The following is a 17,896-nucleotide window of genomic DNA, read 5'->3' as shown; positions in this document are numbered from 1 at the left end:
GCGGTGAAAGGCTTTTTATTTATATTATATTTTGATCGATTTTTAATATTTTAAATAATGAGATATACAAGATATATAGAATGTTTGTTTAACATCACGAAATATTTGCATACGAATCTGTACTAATATTATAAAGCTGAAGAGTTTGTTCGTTTGAGCGCGTTAACCTCACGAACTATTGGTCCGGTTTGAAAAATTATTTCAGTGTTAGATGGCCCATTTATTGAGGAAGGCTATAGGCTATATATGTATCACGGGCGAAGCCGGGGCTGACCGTTAGTGAAATATGAGTAAGATTAAAAATCGATAAATCAATCAAGGTATACGCTTATGCAATAGAATTCCTCATAGTCTTAAATCGTTTAGTAGTGTTAAATTCAATAACTATATTAAAAATGTATTAGTTCAGAGAGCCTACTGTAGCATTGATGAATGTATGGAAGATGACAATCCACGGAATGTTGTAAGAACCACAGGTCAGTTCATTGGCATCATTGTTATGTACATGTTACATATAATGTAGAATTCAAATGTAAAATTGATATTATTTTAAAAGAGCAACTGCAGAGTTTGTCGCCGGCGCTTCTCTGTAGAGACCGCCTGCCGCCTTCCGAACCGGCGGTAAATGTTATAGCTGTGTTATGTCGAGTCAAAAGTGCTTCTAGAAGATGTCTAGTTGAATGAATACTAGCTGTGACCCGCGGTTGAAACCGCGTAAGCGTGCTGCGTAACCGTATCCCGTAGGAATATCGGTATAAAAAGTGCCTATGTGTTATTTCAGTTGTCCAGCTATCTACGAAGCAAAATAGTATTATTATTTACCAATAGATGTCAGGAAAAAAAAAAACACGAATATGACATTATTTCAGTTGTCCAGCTATCTACGAAGCAAAATAGTATTATTATTCACCAATAGATGTCAGGAAAAAAAAAACACGAATATGACACGAATATGACATTTTCTAAAAAAAATTCCTAGCTAGATCGATTTATCGCCCCCGAAAACCCCTATATACTAAATTTCATGAAAATCGTTGGAGCCGATTCCGAGATTCCAATTATATATATATATATATATATATATACAAGAATTGCTCGTTTAAAGATATAAGATATGTTTGAATTTTTATAGTTTACTTGAAAGTTTGATAAAATTTGGAGTTTTTTTTTCAATTTGATTTTAACGGCATAACTCAAAAACTACTAGACCGATTTCGAAAATTATTCCGCTGCATGATAGCCTACATCCTTGCGGAGTCATTTGTCATATCAACTCAAGCGATTCCGGGACAAACAGCGTGTATAAATCGTCTAACTAACATTCGTATAAATACCATTAAATAATCTCCGAGACAATACTGGGAAATGGTTTTTACGCGAGTTTATTTTTAGATTTCTTCAGATTAAGGTATGGCTAATTATTTTCCTGGTCATTGAAGCACTGAGTTTTTTGTTTTTGCCCGACTGCGACGGAGCGAGGGTTATGTTTTTCGAGTGTATGTAGGTACATTGTTATATACCCTACTGATGTTATAAACGCTAAGTTTGTTAGTAATGATGGATGTTTGTTAGTCTTTCTCGGGAAAACAGCTGATCGTATATGTGTGAAATTTGGTGCAGTGATAGATTATAGGCTGGATTAGCACATAGGCTACATTCCACCCGGGCACCACGCAAGGAACGCCGCGGGTTACATTTAGTATATAAATAAAACAAATCTTTATTTTTCTTCCTCGCCTATGAACCACACCAAATATTAAGTACGTGAATGTTTGTATGCGTGTATGTTTGTTACTCTTTCACACGAAAACCAGTGGTGTACTGGTGTAGCTATCTGCCTTCAGCCCGCGGGTGAAACCGCGCGGCCCAGCCAGTGAAAATAGAAACAACAAGCTGCGCGCCGCGGTTTCACCCGCGTAAGTCCGTATCCCGTAGGAATATCGGGATAAAAAGTTGCCTATATGTTATTCCAGTTGTCCAGCTGTCTACGTACCAAATATCATTGCAATCGGTTCAGTAGTTTTTGCGTGAAAGAGCAACAAACACACACACATCCTTACAAACTTTCGCCTTTATAATATTAGTAGGATAGGATAGGATTTGCATTAAGACGCCATTTTGTATGGCCATATCTTATCTTAGATAGCGTTAATTGTTTTCGAAAGGGGCGGAGCTTTTTCGCTTTAATCGATACTTGTTTCTAATCTCCATACCTACCAATACTATGTCGTGGGAGTCGAGCACGCTTCGGCACGAATTGGGCCAGCTCGCACCGGGGTAGTACCACACCCCCACAGAAGACCGGCGTGAAATAATAGCGTGCTATTGTGTTTCGTACGGTGAGTGGGGAAGGACGCCCGTTTCCTTTTCCTCACCCTTTCCAGTCCATTTCCTCTTTCCAATCTTCAATGTTTTCCTTCTCCCTTAAAAGCGGGCAGCGCATGCGCAGCGGCACTACCTCAGCTCTGTTCACGGGCGGTGGTGATCGCTTACCATCCGGCGAACCACCAGCTCAGTTACCCGCTGTGACATAAAAAAAACATATATTAAGACACTTTCTAATATGATTATGCATAAAGTTGTTAATACATAAAAAAAAAATTAACCTATGATCATAGAAATATCGCCTCCAGCACTTTCTAGGTCTCTCGCTTCAGCACTAATGAAATCAAACGAAATCAAATAGCAATTTGTTATGTTAACAATATGATTCGTATAAGCTAACTGTAAAACTATCGGAATTATCGGCGGTCAGCGCACGCAATTATAACGTTTATGTCTATCGCGTTACGACGCAATTCACTGTGGCGTTTCCAGCGAAATTTTCGACACTACACTTATTTCTAATTGCGCGCTCAAAAGTCGAAGAAAGCCAACGGGACGGCGGCCCGTTAGCGGAAAGAAGCCGCCGTGATTCTAAATTCAAAACCTCCGTACATAATGAACGTACTGCAAAAGTTTAGTGAACAGCCACGCGTCTGGCGCGCGGACGCGCGTTATGGAGGGAAAAATGTGACGTTTGACAGTTTGTTGCTTTTTTTTTTCTTTTTTTTTTCGTCGAAAAAAAGGAAAATGCGCCGCCGGCCAGTGACAATATCGGCATAGACGATGTGATTGCTAACTAAATGTACCTGATTTATTTTTTTTCGTGCAATATACCACGTTGTGTGGACAGTCTGATTTAAGTGCAATATAGTTTTTTTTAAGTGTTAGTTTTTACTAGATAGACCTAGTTTAAGATTAATTAAGGTTTAGTTTTGTTCAGTCTAGAACCGTGTTATGGATTTTCTTGATTATCAAGTGAGTATTATATTTAAGCTCCTTTTTTTTATACGAATTTCGTACCTAATTTTTTTTAAATAATTTTTTAACTCTAATACACTAGTGCTTAGAATAGTTAAGTCTAGACTAAAATGAGGTTTATGTGTTAAATGAAATTGTTAGACGCGCGTGTTTTAGAGCCTAAGTAGTTAACTCGCGTTAAGTTTAAGTATAATTCTCTTAAGTTAACTTAGTAAATTATAATAGTTTGTTGGAAAATGGTTTATCTGGGTCGGCTAGAAGTGCTCGCAAGCGCAGTGGTTGTAGCTACATTGCGACAGAGTGTTGGTTCGCTACCCATCATTTGAAGCGGGGATTTTTTTTTTTATTAAATTACAAACAGGAGGTGATGGGCCTGTTACGCGACTTGCTGATAAAGCCACTGATTGCCTATTTGATACTTTTTCATTTATCTGACAGATAAGTTGAATAGAGCTTATCGACACATATTGAAACTGCAAGAGTATATCCACAAATAATCTGGGGGATGATGAAAACCTAGATTCTTTTATAACTTAAAAATCCATTTTTTTTAAATTAATTTTCTATTCCATGATGAATTCAGATTGCTCACTCCATGTACACTTCGATTTGCATCTTATTTATGTATGTCGAACTACACCCCCCCCCCCCCCCCGCCTCCGTTTTACCTCCTTTCTATGATGAGGTGTATGAGATTTCTCGAACATCATACCTTAAATACGCTATTTATATAAAGTTTTGTTTCAACGCGCCGATCTCGGGAACGGCTGGAGCGATATCATAAGTTCTATATGCGTACGTGATCGTATAGCGTTATAGGCTATGTTATATACCACGGGCGAAGCCGGGGCGGGTCGCTAGTGTGTCAAATCAAGCTACAATTGCGAGCGTGCATTTCGCACGTGAAATGAATCTTGTCCCATATCTATTCGAATATCACGGACACTAACCACTGAATCGCAGGCGGCTTCCGTTCAATTACCGAACAATCAAACATAATAACTGACGTAAAAACACAATTTGGCGGTGTTTTTTTTTTTTTTTCTTTTTTTGTTAAAAGCGAATTAGGCGAATACGAAAATTACACACGCCGGGAACACAACCGCGGACCTTGAAGTGACCGCGCGCCAAATTATAGCATCGAAACGGTGATTAGTGATAACGTAGTTTAGTTTAAACTGGCGTTTATGTGACGTTTAGTCAGTTAGTTGTTTGTTCCTTGTTTGGCTGTAGGTCGAAAATTGCTGAACGGATTTTGATGGTACTTGCCGGTGTATATAAGCTATAGGAATAGTAGCTTTTGCGTATAGTTTTGTCTCGGACGTCGGTGCAATTCGGGCGAAGCTGGGGCGTTAGGCTAGTATAATGTTAAGTTTTATATGTCATCATCATCATCAGCTCATATTTACTGAAAATTTCGATATGATGTGACATCTGCCACGCAAAGGTGATGACCGGTGGTTGGTGCATTACAATTTAATATAAATACATCCTTTTCCTTACCCTTCCCAGTCTATTCGTTTATCCCAGTTGTAAGTACATTTGTATACATTTTGCACAATTGTTTAAGAGTGCTTACATTTTATAACTAACTAAATAAATAAATATATAAATAACATTGTATAATTATAGTATATAAATAAATAAATAAATATATAAATAATATATATATATATATATATATATATATATATATATATATATATATATATATATATATATATATATATATATATATATATATATATATATATATATATATATATATATATATATATAATTATAGTTTCAGTTAACACACATCGCCGTGTCGAAACACGTGTAGCACTAAATCATAGACATCAGAATTATATTTACACTAGCTGCGCCTCGCGGTTTCACCCGCGTAAGTCCGTATCCCGTAGGAATATCGGGATAAAAAGTTGCCTATATGTTATTCCAGTTGTGCAGCTGTCTACGAACCAAATTTCATTGCAATCCGTTCAGTAGTCTTTGTGTGAGAGAGTTGCAAACATCCATACATACATACACATACATCTATCCTCACAAACTTTCGCATTTATAGTATTAGTAGGAAGTAATTCATGTGAATTTAAAGAAAAGCCTCTGTAGCCTAAGCACTGGTCTTATGATCTAATGAAAGTTGAAGAGTTTGTTTGTTTGAACGCACTTACCTCAACAACTACTGGTGCGATTTGAAAAATTCTTTCAGTGCTAGATAGCCTGTTTATTGAGGAAGACTATAGGCTATATATGTACCACGGACGAAGCCGGAGCGGACCGCTAGTGGATAAATAAAATCATTTCATTAATTCAGATTTAGATTGCATGTTATTCGGATTCGAACCAAATACCTATCATTCAAAAGAACCGTCGTACAGACGGGAAGCGGATTCTGACACTTTCATATTTTTATCCATTAGTCTTATTAGTCGTACTTTTCACAAGTTTTGTGGCGACTTTAATAAAAAAAAAACATTTAATATTAATTTCGCACTATATTGGACACTTAATTTTTATTATAGTGTTAATTGGGAAAAGTTGTCTCGCGCTACACGTATGGAATTTAATGTTTATTCGCGTTATAAAGACGACGGTGCGCGTGCGCAGTGCGCTGGTTGTAATATTTTAATTGGATGTTGGATGGCTCGTGGGTTATGTTCGAAATTTGTGATCTGTTTGCGGATGTCACATGCGTCCAGCTTCACTTGTATGTTTGTATGTAACCGACTCGTTTAGACTCGATTTTGACCCACTTCAAACGGACAGATTGAAATCAAACTCTGTACACTTATCAAGGATCGGTGACGATACAATAGTTTCATGGGTTTATATTATCCTGATTTAAATAGGCAGATTAAAATAATTTCTTTACATAATAATAATAATAATAAGGGCCTGCGGGCCCGCGATGGTGAAACCGGTGCCGCACCTCTCTACACCCCTAGCCAGTCAGCTGGTGTTGCCCCCTTGTTGCCATTTTAGGTAACTTTTTGGGAGCCCATCGACCGAACTGGCAAGTCACCGTCTGCCACTATTTTTCAATTTTTCGAAGTTGAAAAGGCAGACGCCCATAGTTTCCCATAGACCCAACCTACCAATCCATCGAACACCCCCTTTCCATAGCCCAGTTTTTTCCATGCCATTTTTTTGCAATAGTCCTACATCGGCCGCGGATTGCCCAGTGCAGTCATGGGCAGGCTGCGGCTGGTGTCCCACAACACATTAAATTCTCTAAAGGGCCTCTGCGTATTGGATCTGTGTCCCCACGTAAGCCTTCCAAAAGACCGGGTGCTTTCCTTCTGGAGGTACCCGAGTATTATGGAGAGATACACATAATAATAATAAAACACTTTATTGCACACACAAAAACAAAATAACAACAAAAAATATTCAAAATAAAGAAAACGCGGTACAAATAGGCGGCCTTATCGCTAAGAAGCGATGTCTTCCAGGCAACCTGTGGGTTTAGGAAAAGTGTACATATATACATATATAATAGGAGTGAGACAACTTTGTTGATTCTGTGATTAAAGCGTGATTATTTAAACTATAATATACTAGCTTTTGCCCGCGGCTTCGCACGCGTTAAATGTGTAATAGTTTAATAGACCTTATTATACATATGAACCTACCTCTTAAATCACTCTATCTATCAAAATCCGTTGCGTAGTTTTAATGATTCTGACCGTCTTCTTCACGGCTAAAGCACTGAACCGATTCGGATGAGAATTAGTATAACGAGTGTATTTATTTATTTATTCTTTATAGTACTGTAAATAATAAAAAGAGGTGTATGTTTAATATTAGTTTGATCGTCGCACTGCGATTCTACACAACTTCCCAATTGTTGTAGTCAGTCGATAACAAATCGCAGCCAGTCACAAGGACCATTAACAGAGTGAGGGTAGTTGGGTCGAACGTTGAATAAACGACGTACGAACACCAAGGCACAATCCGTATGAATGCGCCACGTTTCTGAGTGATTCGACATTATATAGGACTAGCTGAGCGCCGCGGTTTCACCCGCATAAGTCCGTATCCCGTAGGAATATCGGGATAAAAAGTTGCCTATATGTTATTCCAGTTGTCCAGCTGTCTACGTACCAAATTTCATTGCAATCGGTTCTCTAGTCTTTACGTAAAAGAGCAACAAACGCACACACATCCTTACAAAGTTTCGCATTTATAATATTAGTAGGATAGTAGGATTAGTAGGATTCGAGAGCTGAACGAGTTTTGACAAGTTACGAAAAGCGACATCTGTATCTCAACTGACTTACAACAGATTATATATTAAAACACATTTGTTATCCGACAGTTCTTATTTACCAGTGATTGACAAAAAAAGACAAATTTCAATATATAACACAAAAGGCGGCCTTATTGCTCAAAAGCAATCTCTTCCAAGCAACTCTAGCAAATAATCTGAGACCCCGAGGATATAGATTACTTTCTATCTCTTAATAGAAACAATGCAATATCGAGGCGGAATTCGCACCGGCGTCTTTCGCCAAACCGTAGCAGCGCCCAGACTCTCGGCCGCCAGTGATCCCTGTATAAATATCATCATCATTATCATCATCAGGCCAAACCGTAGCAGCGCCCAGACTCTCGGATACCAGTGATCCTTGTATAAATATCATCATCATCACCATCACCAACGCTCACCAGCCCATACATGTTCCAACTGCTGGTACACAGGCCTCCCATGAGGGTTCAGGCCATAATCCACCCATAAACATGTATGTTTTTTAATTCCTACATACAAATAAACACTCGTACGGTGACCTTGAAGTGTCTCAAGGTGTAATAAAATTATTATGTTGGACAAACGGACAGCAATTTGGTACACGCAAAGCGTACGAGACACAAGTATCTACTGTAGATCGGCGTTTTCTTAATAGCCGGGTATTTATCTGAACTATCCATGTGTGTGTGTGTGGTTAACACTGACACGTATATTCTGCTTCTATGTTTATATAACTAGCTGTTCGCCCCGGCTTCGCCCGTGGTACATATATAGCCTATGTCGCTCAGCGAAGTTACAGCTTTCTAATGGTGAGAGAATTTTTTAAATCGGTCCGGTAGTTTTTGAGTTTATTCATTACAAACAAACAAAGAAGAATAAAAATTCTTCCTCTTTATGATATTAGTGTAGAAAATGAATCCCTATTTCCTACTGGACCGATTTCAAAGACATAGGAGTGGCATAGGCTATGTATGTACCACGGGTGGAACCGGGGCGAACGGCTAGTATATCACATAATGAGTAGGGGATATAACTGTTGAGAACTTATTAAAGAATAGGAGGAAAAGAGGTTAACGCGACACAAGTAACGTTGTGTGTAGGAGTCGAGCACGCTTCGGCACGAATTGGGCCAGCTCGCACCGGGGAAGTACCACACCCCCACAGGAGACTGTCGTGAAATAGTAGCGTACTACTGTGTTTCGTACGGTGAGGGGGGAGGCGCTGTGGCCCGTTTCCTTCTCCTCACCCGTCGCAATCCATTCCTTCTTTCCAATCGTCAATCCTTCTCTGTTCCCTTACCCCTTAAAAGCGGGCTGCGCATGCGCAGCGGCCCTACCTTTGCTCTGTTCACGGGCGGTGGTGATCGCTTACCATCAGGCGAACCACCAGCTCCGTTGCCCGCTATGATATCTACGTACTTAAAATTAGTACTGTTGTTTTATACAGTTTAATGATAAAAAGACGTAAGATAGAAAAAAAAATGTTTTAGCAATCCTTTAAAATAAATATAAACAGATTCTTAACGCTGCTCTATAATTTATTAATGAGACGTTAAAAGTTATGACAATTACTTACGAGTTATTTGATATTTATACATTTCATCAAATATTACCTAGACGCCATATTGACGTAGCGTGTTCGCGCCATATTTGTCAATTGACAGAGCAAACATTGCCGCGTTCGAAATTCGAAAGAAGTTCGAAATTTCCAATTCGAATGGAAACTATATACGCGTGCCACAGACAAAATAGCTAAGCTGTGAAGTGTTATGTCAACACGGTTTAAAAAAAGAACGATTAAAACGGTAGTGGTTTTGAGATGTTTTTTTTTTAATAGTCGCTTGTCGTTGTCGCGCTAACAGGTGGTAACGGCACAGATAATAAAGAATAGGATGTTTTGTTTTAAGATTAACTGTAAATGTAATAAATACATTTTGAAAATATGTTATGAATGTTGTGTTTATGGCTTGGTCCGCATGTGTTATGCGTCAACATATCGTATACTAGCTGCGCCCCGCGGTTTCACCCGCGTAAGTCCGTATCCCGTAGGAATATCACGATAAAAGTTTTTAGCGTGAAAGAGCAACAAACATACACACACACAGCCTTACAAACTTTCGCATTTATAATATTAAATTAGGATTTGCTGTGCCGTGCTGTTTTAAACACAGACTAACTTGCGGTCCAAGAGAAAGTATTTATGTACCAGCCAAAGTTTGTGTTATTTGAATACGTAAACTACAACACTGCCAAGTATCATCAAAATCCGTTCGTGGGTTTTCGGATGAGAGTGTAACAAACATACATCCATACAAACTTTTGCGTTATAATATTACTAAGACTAGCTGTGCCCTGCGGTTGCGCGGAAAATGCCACGGGCCCAGGCTTTCGCCTGTATATACCTTAGGTATTAATAAATTTAAAAAAAAATGAGTCAAGAGTTAAGTGCGAGTCCTACTCGCGACACTGAGGGTTCCGTACAAATAAGCTTAAGTGCAGATGTAAAAATAAAAATAGGTTTCCCATCCAATTGGTGACCGCGCCAACCGTTGCTTAACCTCGATTTTGTTGTTATTTGTTGTTATAGCGGCAGTCTTTATTAATAAGCGTTGAAAATATTAATTGGTATGACTATCACCTTTTATAAATGCAGCCTGATGATAGACGGACATACATACAGACAGACAGACAGACAAACAGTAATCAAATTCCATCCGGATCCACTGTATCACAGACAGACATACGTACACATTAAAAGAGAGAAAGTAAGAAAAAAATACATTTTTTCCTACAAGGCAAAGTTATGAAGAATTATTAGATTAACAAAGAGGTAAATAAACCTCGTATTAACAGAAGATCATGCTGTCATTAATTATTTTTACATTAATTAGGCTGTGACCGTCTAAGTCGACCAGGTGGTCCAACCATAGACAACGGTGAAAACCACACAAGACCATGTCAAATATTGACAGCGACAACGGAGCGGCGGTGAAATTATTATCGATTTTCCGGTTTCCACATTCAAAACACGATGTCGCATCACTACGCTACGCGCTACTGTTTGTCGATGGTCGATTTTTTTTTTCTCTCTCGACTGCCGATTAGTTTGCGCTTTGCGGGTAAACAACTGCCGGTTTTGTTGGTTTATCGGATTTTTTAACGGTTTTTTTTTTGGATAAGGATTTGTGTGTGTTTGGAGATTTATTTACATTTTTGATGCGATTTTTGTGTTTCTTATAGTATGTTGATGCTTTAATGGGATCACGCGGCGGGCGACAGCTTTCGAATACAAACAGAATCATCAAAATCGGTTCATCAAATCAAAAGTTTAGGTTAACTAAGCCAATAATACAGTCGATTTGATCTCTCTTTTATATTCGAAAGGAATTGAAAAATATCGATCACTAGGCAGGATTCGAACCTACGTCTTTCTGCCAAACCGTAGCAACGCCCAGCCTCTCGGCCACCCATGATCCCGCCACAGTAATCGAATCTCTTCTACTCTTTCGGTTTCATGTGCCTAAGGGACACCCCACGCCATCTATTGAGATGATTAAGAACCATCACAACCAATACGAAACATTATTTCAATGATTACAATTTTAGAAATTAACATTTTTCTGTTTGGATGTTTGCCAAGTATATTATTTATGATTTTTAATGAGAATTTATATAATAGACAAATTAATATATCCATACACATATTGTAAAGCTGAAGAGTTTATTTGTTTAAACGCACAAATCTCAGGAACTTCTGGTGCGATTTGAAAAATTCTTTCAGTGCTAGCTAGACCATTTAGTGAGGAAGACTATATATATAATATAAAAACTGTTCTCTGACCACAGTCATTCATGCGCTCGATGTCGGTGGAGCAGCGGTGGCAGGACCTGGCGTCGCTACTGACGATACCGCCGCCGCCGGAGCAATACCAGCACTACCACCAGCACGCGCACCATGCGCACAATATCAGGTGAGAACCCGTGAGAATCAGTGAGAATCGGCTAGAATCAATGATAATCGGCTAGAATCAGTGAGAATCGGCGAGAATCAGTGAGAATCAGAATATCAATCAATATTAGAATCAGAATATCAATCAAGATTAGAATCAGAATATAATTATAAATAATTGTATTCTGATTCTATATTTGACTGAGAAATGTCAAGAAAAAGCATCGAAATGAAGGTATGTATTAAATTAAGATGAGCATAGTAATGAGAAACTCTAAGTAGTCTATTAGAATCAGAATCGTTATCAGAATATATATAAAAAAACTAGTACACCCGGCCACGCTTTGCTGTGGCTGAGTAATAATTAAAAATATTAAGATTGTAAATTATTGGGCTATTAATCGAACTAAACACTATCCTATATTTTAAGTTGGACCAAATTACACATAAAATGCCATATTTCATCGAAATCGGTTGAGTTGGTGAAGAGTTCATTGGGAACATACATCATGACACTGGATGTTTATATATTAAGAGAAATAGAGTACCTACATAACAATAAGAAATAAATGTTGCTTTCAATAAATTTTAGAATCAGAATGAAAGTAAAGTATAAGAAAGTAAAATGTACTATTTGTAAATCTTAACTAATATTATAAAGCTGAAGAGTTTGTTTGTTTGAACGCGCTAATCTTAGGAAATATTGGTCCGATTTGAAAAATTCATTCAGTGTTGTATAACCCATTTCTTGAGTAAGGCTATGTGCTATATATGTACCAAGGGCTGACCGCTAGTTTTATATAAAAAAAAATGTAACCATATCAAAAAATAATAATAATCATACATACAATCATAACTATTGTGACTTGGATGATTCTCGTGTTGTTCAATATAAATTTGTTTTAGTTCTGACGATAATTTTGTTTGTCTGTTTGTCCGCCAGCCACGGTGCCGCCGGCTACGCCCCCAACTACGCCCCGCACGCCCCACTCGGCCCCGGGCCCACGGCCCCGCACGCTGAAAAACACAGCGAGTCTTACGGTGAGTGTTAAATGTGACTAGCTGCGCCGCGCGGTTTCACCCGCGTAAGTCCGTATCCCGTAGGAATATCGGGATAAAAAGTTGCCCATATGTTATTCCAGTTGTCCAGCTGTCTACGTACCAAATATCATTGCAATCGGTTTAGTAGGCTCTCTGAACTTGATTTCATTCTGGTCAAAACCGAGATCCTATCCACTGATCCACTACGACTGCTAATATTCCAATCAATCCTACTGATATTGTAAACGCGAAAGTTGTATGTATGGATGGATGGACGGTCACTCTTTCACGCAAAACAACTGAACCGATTGCAATGATATTTCGCACGTAAATAGCTGAACAACTGGAATAACATATAGGCAACTTTTTATCCCGATATTCCTACGGGATACGGACTTACGCGGGTGAAACCGCGGGGCGCAGCTAGTAGATTTTACGTGTGTGTGTGTGAGTTATAATACTCACAGATGTTTTATTATATCAAACTGGAAATAAATCCGCTTCGATAACATACGATAAAACTTAATTAAATTCGTCATCCAACATATATTCAGATAAGACGAACATTAGAATGATACGATTAAAAATAACAATTCATTTATAACGATCGCGTATAATCTGTCTCATGATACTGACTGTCCGTTTTCGGATCGTACCGAACGAGAATTGCTGTGGTCATTCTGATAGTGTTCTGCTGCGTGTACGTTTCATTCATTCATGTTGCATTGACAATTTTGTCATTATCAGCGCGGATGCGTCATTTCGTTCGCCGTGGTGATGATGAAGCAACAAGTGTTACGTTCTTATCGATATTATTGATTAGAACTCACGATTCAGTTTAGATAGTTATGTTTACGTGGCCTTTAGCCATACCCGCAGCTTCTGCTGGGTAGCTGCGATCGGAAATTAGTAGGCGAGGGTTGGGACCGAGGGGGTCGCGGACGAATTTTAACCGGCCCCCGTGGCCCCTTCACGTAAGTGGCTCGACGGAACACAGTGGGGTTTCGGTCGGTAGGAATCCGACATAACCCACGGTTTTATCTCCGGAGGCCGTGGGTGGGTATATCTATGCAAGATTTACCCACTTAAAAAAAATAAAATAAAGGCGAGCCTTACAAGGCGTATTCTCTCCGATAATATGCGAATAGATTAATAATTCGATGGAATAAAGCTGAAAAGTCTGGGATTCGGGCGAGAGACCAGAGCGCGCAAGAGTCGAATTCATATTTTTTTTATGTCACAGCGGGCAACTGAGCTGGTGGTTCGCCTGATGGTAAGCGATCACCGCCGCCCGTGAGCTGAGCAAAGGTAGTGCCGCTGCGCATGCGCAGCCCGCTTTTAAGGGCAAAGGATAAGGAACGGATTGATGATTAGAAAGAAGAGACTGGGATGGTTGAGGAAAAGGAAATGGGCCTCCGGCTCCCCACTCGCCGTACGAAATACAGTAGCATGCTTCTATTTCTGTGGGGGTGTGGTACTTCCCCGGTGCGGGCTGGCCCAATTCGTGCCGAAGCGTGCTCGACTCCCATATCTGAAATAATTAACCTAGATGACATAAACATTACACTATAGCATTATTTTAGTATACAAAGACCAATGTGTTGCATTACATCTAGGTTGATTGTATTAATATACAAAGGAGTTGCAGTACATCTAGATTGCTATGTAACTTACAAAAAAAGCATGCATTATACCTAGGTTATTTTGTTTTTAGTGTATAGAGGTGTTGGATTACGCCTAGGTTTAAAGTGTTTATAAACAAATGTGTTGCATTACAGCTAGGTTAATTTGTATTTAATAAAAAGATGTGTTAGATTATACCTAGGTTTAAAGTGTTATTAAACAATTGTGTCGAATTGCATCTAGGTTGTTGTTGTTAGTTGATTTTAATAAATAGATGTGTTGGATGACGCTTAGGTTTAAAGTGTTTATAAACAAATGTGTTGCATTACAGCTAGGTTATTATGGTGTTTATAAATAGATATGTTGGATTACGTCTAGGTTTAAAGTGTTTATAAACAGATGTGTTGCATTATACCCAGGTGCTGCAGCACCTCTTGAGAGCTCGTACAAGGTTGAGTCGGCGCACCACCCACAGCAACATGACGCCGTGTATTACCAGGTATATATCTATACTAATATTATGAAGCTGAAGAGTTTGTTTGTTTGAACGCGTTCATCTCAGGAACTACTGGTATGATTTGAAAAATTGTTTCAGTGTTAGATAGCCCATCTATTGAGGAAGGCTATAGGCTATATATGTAGCACGGGCGAAGCCGGGGCGGATTGCTAGTTCCGTTTATATATATATATATATATATATATATATATATATATATATATAGTCTGGAAGAAATCGCTACTTAGCGATAAGACCGCCAATTTGTACAGGACACACAATAAAATAAAGATATTTTATTGTGTGTCCTTTCTATATATATCTCTCTATGTTCTGAGTGTGGGTGTGTGTGTGTGTGCGCAAATAAATAAATATCATCCGTTTCATCATCAGAATTCTACATCGGAAATGGCGCCGAACCAAGACGGCTTCCTGCAGTCGATACTGAACGACGAGGACCTGCAGCTGATGGACATGGCGATGAACGAAGGTGGGTGATGATGATTATGATGATGAGATTGTGATCAATGTGAGAGGTGGGTCCGGTGATGATAGATTGTGATGAATTTGAGAGGTGGATTCGGTGATGATGATGATGATGCAATTGTGATCAAAATGAGAGCACTAGCTAACGTGGTGGACGCTAACGCTGCCTTAGTCTTATCATTTAGGGGTGTGATAAATAGATGTTGGCCGATTCTCAGACCTACCTGATATGTACACAAAATTTCATCAGAATCGGTCCAGACGTTTCGGAGGAGAATTAATATAAAGAGGAGAGATTTTAATAACGTTTTCACGGGCGGTGGTGATCGCTTACCCTACGCTGACGTTGCTCTTTCACGCAAAAGCTACTGAACCGATTGCAATGAAATTTGCTACGTAGCTAGCTGGACAACTGGAATAACATACAGGCAACTTTTTATACCGATATTCCTACGGGATACGGACTTACGCGGGTGAAACCGCGGGGCGCAGCTAGTATATTATACGAGTAATATTGACCGCCTCCGCGGTACAGTGGTTAACGCGTGAGCGTAAAACCTAGGTGTTCCGGATACGATTCCCGATGGGGACGCACAAAATGTCTCGGTTGACAGGACTCAGAAGGCTAATCACCTACTTGTCCATAAAGATCAGCGAAACAGATTTATATCATCTGCCCCATACCCCACAAGGGGACACGGGACCTCACTTTTTTATTCTAGATCTATAATTCAGATTTTATCATAATACTAATTAATTAGGTTGATAATTGCGTATCCGGATTTAATAATCTATACTTTTATGCTACATAATAATATAAAGATTAAGAGTTTGTATGTTTGAACAAATCAATAGCAGAAACTACTGGATCGATTTCAATAATTCTTTGATTGACGCATGTACATGAATGACCCTTGAGTAATATAAGCTATATACGGGCGAACCCGGGGCGGACCGCTTGTGATAAATAAAATTGTTATTTAGCTCAGGAAAAACCTATAATGCAAGCAAATTTCCATCACAGTTTTATCTCAATATCCAGGATACGAGGGAACCTAAAAAATACAAATAAAATAAAAATTAAAGAAAACATACATTTCAAAACACACAGATGCAAACATGTTAAAATCCTTTTTTTTTTTTTTTTTTTTTTTTTTTATAGTGGGGAAATCTTGCATAGATACCCACGGCCCCCGGGGATGGAGCCGTGGGTTATGTCGGATTCTTACCGACCAAAACCCCACTGTGTTCCGTCTAGCCACTTGAGTGAAGGGGCCACGGGAGCTGATTAAAATACGTCCGCGACCCCCTCGGCGGCTGCCCGTTGCCGGGCCAAGCGCATAATTAGAGCGGCAAAGTGGGATCACCGCTCTACCCTCCTGTAGGCGGCGTGAGCGGAACACGCCCCACACCGCCTCGCCGCATCGGACAATGGATTAAATCCCCGATCCATTGCCCGACGCCCTTCGTCAAGGAGGCAGGTTGCGACCGTGTAAAGCAGTCGCAACGCGACGACGACGCCCAATAGGACGTCGGCGCCGCACCGGATCTGCGCGGGGATCCCCCTCGCGAATCCGCTCTGCCTCCTCTTTCCGCGAGATCACGTCCTCACAGAACGTGATCACCGCGCGCCAGGACCTGTCGCCACCCACCATTGCGCGAACAATGGTGGGAAGAGAAAGCTCCGGCCCGGTGACCGCGACTAAACGAGCACGGGGCACGGCCCACGCGGGGCACACGGCAAGAGTATGATCTGCCGTGTCCTCCGGGCAGGCACACCAGTGGCAAGCCATGCTGGGCTCCCTCCTCGCGACTTTACACAGGTACCGCCCGAAACAGCCGTGCCCGGACAGCACCTGTGTAAGGCGGAAGGTTATTGCCCCATGCCGCCTGTCGCACCACTCTCGTAGAACCGGTCGTATGGCTGCGACCGTCCTCAAGCCCGCGCTGGGCTCTTCGAGCCGGCGTTCCCATTCCCGGAACCGCCGCTCGAATGTTAAAATCCTACTATCCTATCCTACTAATATTATAAATGCGAAAGTTTATAAGGATGTATGTGTGTTTGTTGCTCTTTCACGCAAAAACTACTGAACCGATTGCAATAAAATTTGATACGTAGATAGCTGAACAACTGGAATAACATATAGGCAACTCTTTATCCCGATATACCAACGGGATACGGACTTACGCGAGTGAAACCGCGGGGCGCAGCTAGTAAATTATAAAAAAAAGAAATCACACGAATATTCGTCGAGTTTTTCCTCAAACGTGTCGATATAGTAATGTGTGAATCACTATTATCGCTGGTATTAAAATAATCGCATCGTTATTTATTATCTATGAAAACTTAACCCGAAATGTGACACGGCCGTATCGCGCGCCATTTTAGCGCGAAACACGAGCGACGCCACGGTCGCCGTGGATCGTTCTATATAAATATTAATAATATATTATAAATAGCGGTGCCATCGTAAAGTTTTATTTGCCATGTAAACACGCGATAACGCCATGTTTGCCCCGTTGGCGCGCGATATGTTTGACGTTTGGCATTCACTCGCGCCATTTTCTCGCCGCGAACTGTCAGTGTCAAGTGTGCTTGCTGCAAGGAGTTTGTATAGGAGAATTTAAAGTTAAATTTATACAATTCGAATTTGTGTAGTTTTTTTTTTGTCGTCTCACTCAAAATGGGTAACATTTCGTACGTGTACAGGTTATTCGTTAAGAAGAATGAAAAGTGAATGACTTTA

General features: G+C 39.9%; 1 protein-coding gene across 1 annotated transcript in view; it reads left to right on the top strand.

Moving 5' to 3' along the window:
• LOC119838478 (segmentation protein cap'n'collar-like) overlaps positions 1–17,896 on the top strand; it is an 87,849-nt gene that overhangs the window by 53,691 nt on the left and 16,262 nt on the right. Inside the window, exons 7-10 of the mRNA XM_038364425.1 lie at positions 11,401–11,525; positions 12,447–12,544; positions 14,587–14,666; positions 15,057–15,153. Of these exons, the coding sequence (XP_038220353.1) occupies positions 11,401–11,525; positions 12,447–12,544; positions 14,587–14,666; positions 15,057–15,153 (400 nt within the window). The remainder of the gene's footprint in view (positions 1–11,400; positions 11,526–12,446; positions 12,545–14,586; positions 14,667–15,056; positions 15,154–17,896) is intronic.

The sequence above is a fragment of the Zerene cesonia genome, unplaced genomic scaffold (genome assembly GCF_012273895.1).
Source record: "Zerene cesonia ecotype Mississippi unplaced genomic scaffold, Zerene_cesonia_1.1 Zces_u003, whole genome shotgun sequence".
NCBI classification, from domain to species: Eukaryota; Metazoa; Arthropoda; class Insecta; order Lepidoptera; family Pieridae; genus Zerene; species Zerene cesonia.
The sequence above is the reverse complement of the archived record's forward strand: the minus strand, read 5'-3'. Positions and strand labels throughout refer to the sequence as shown.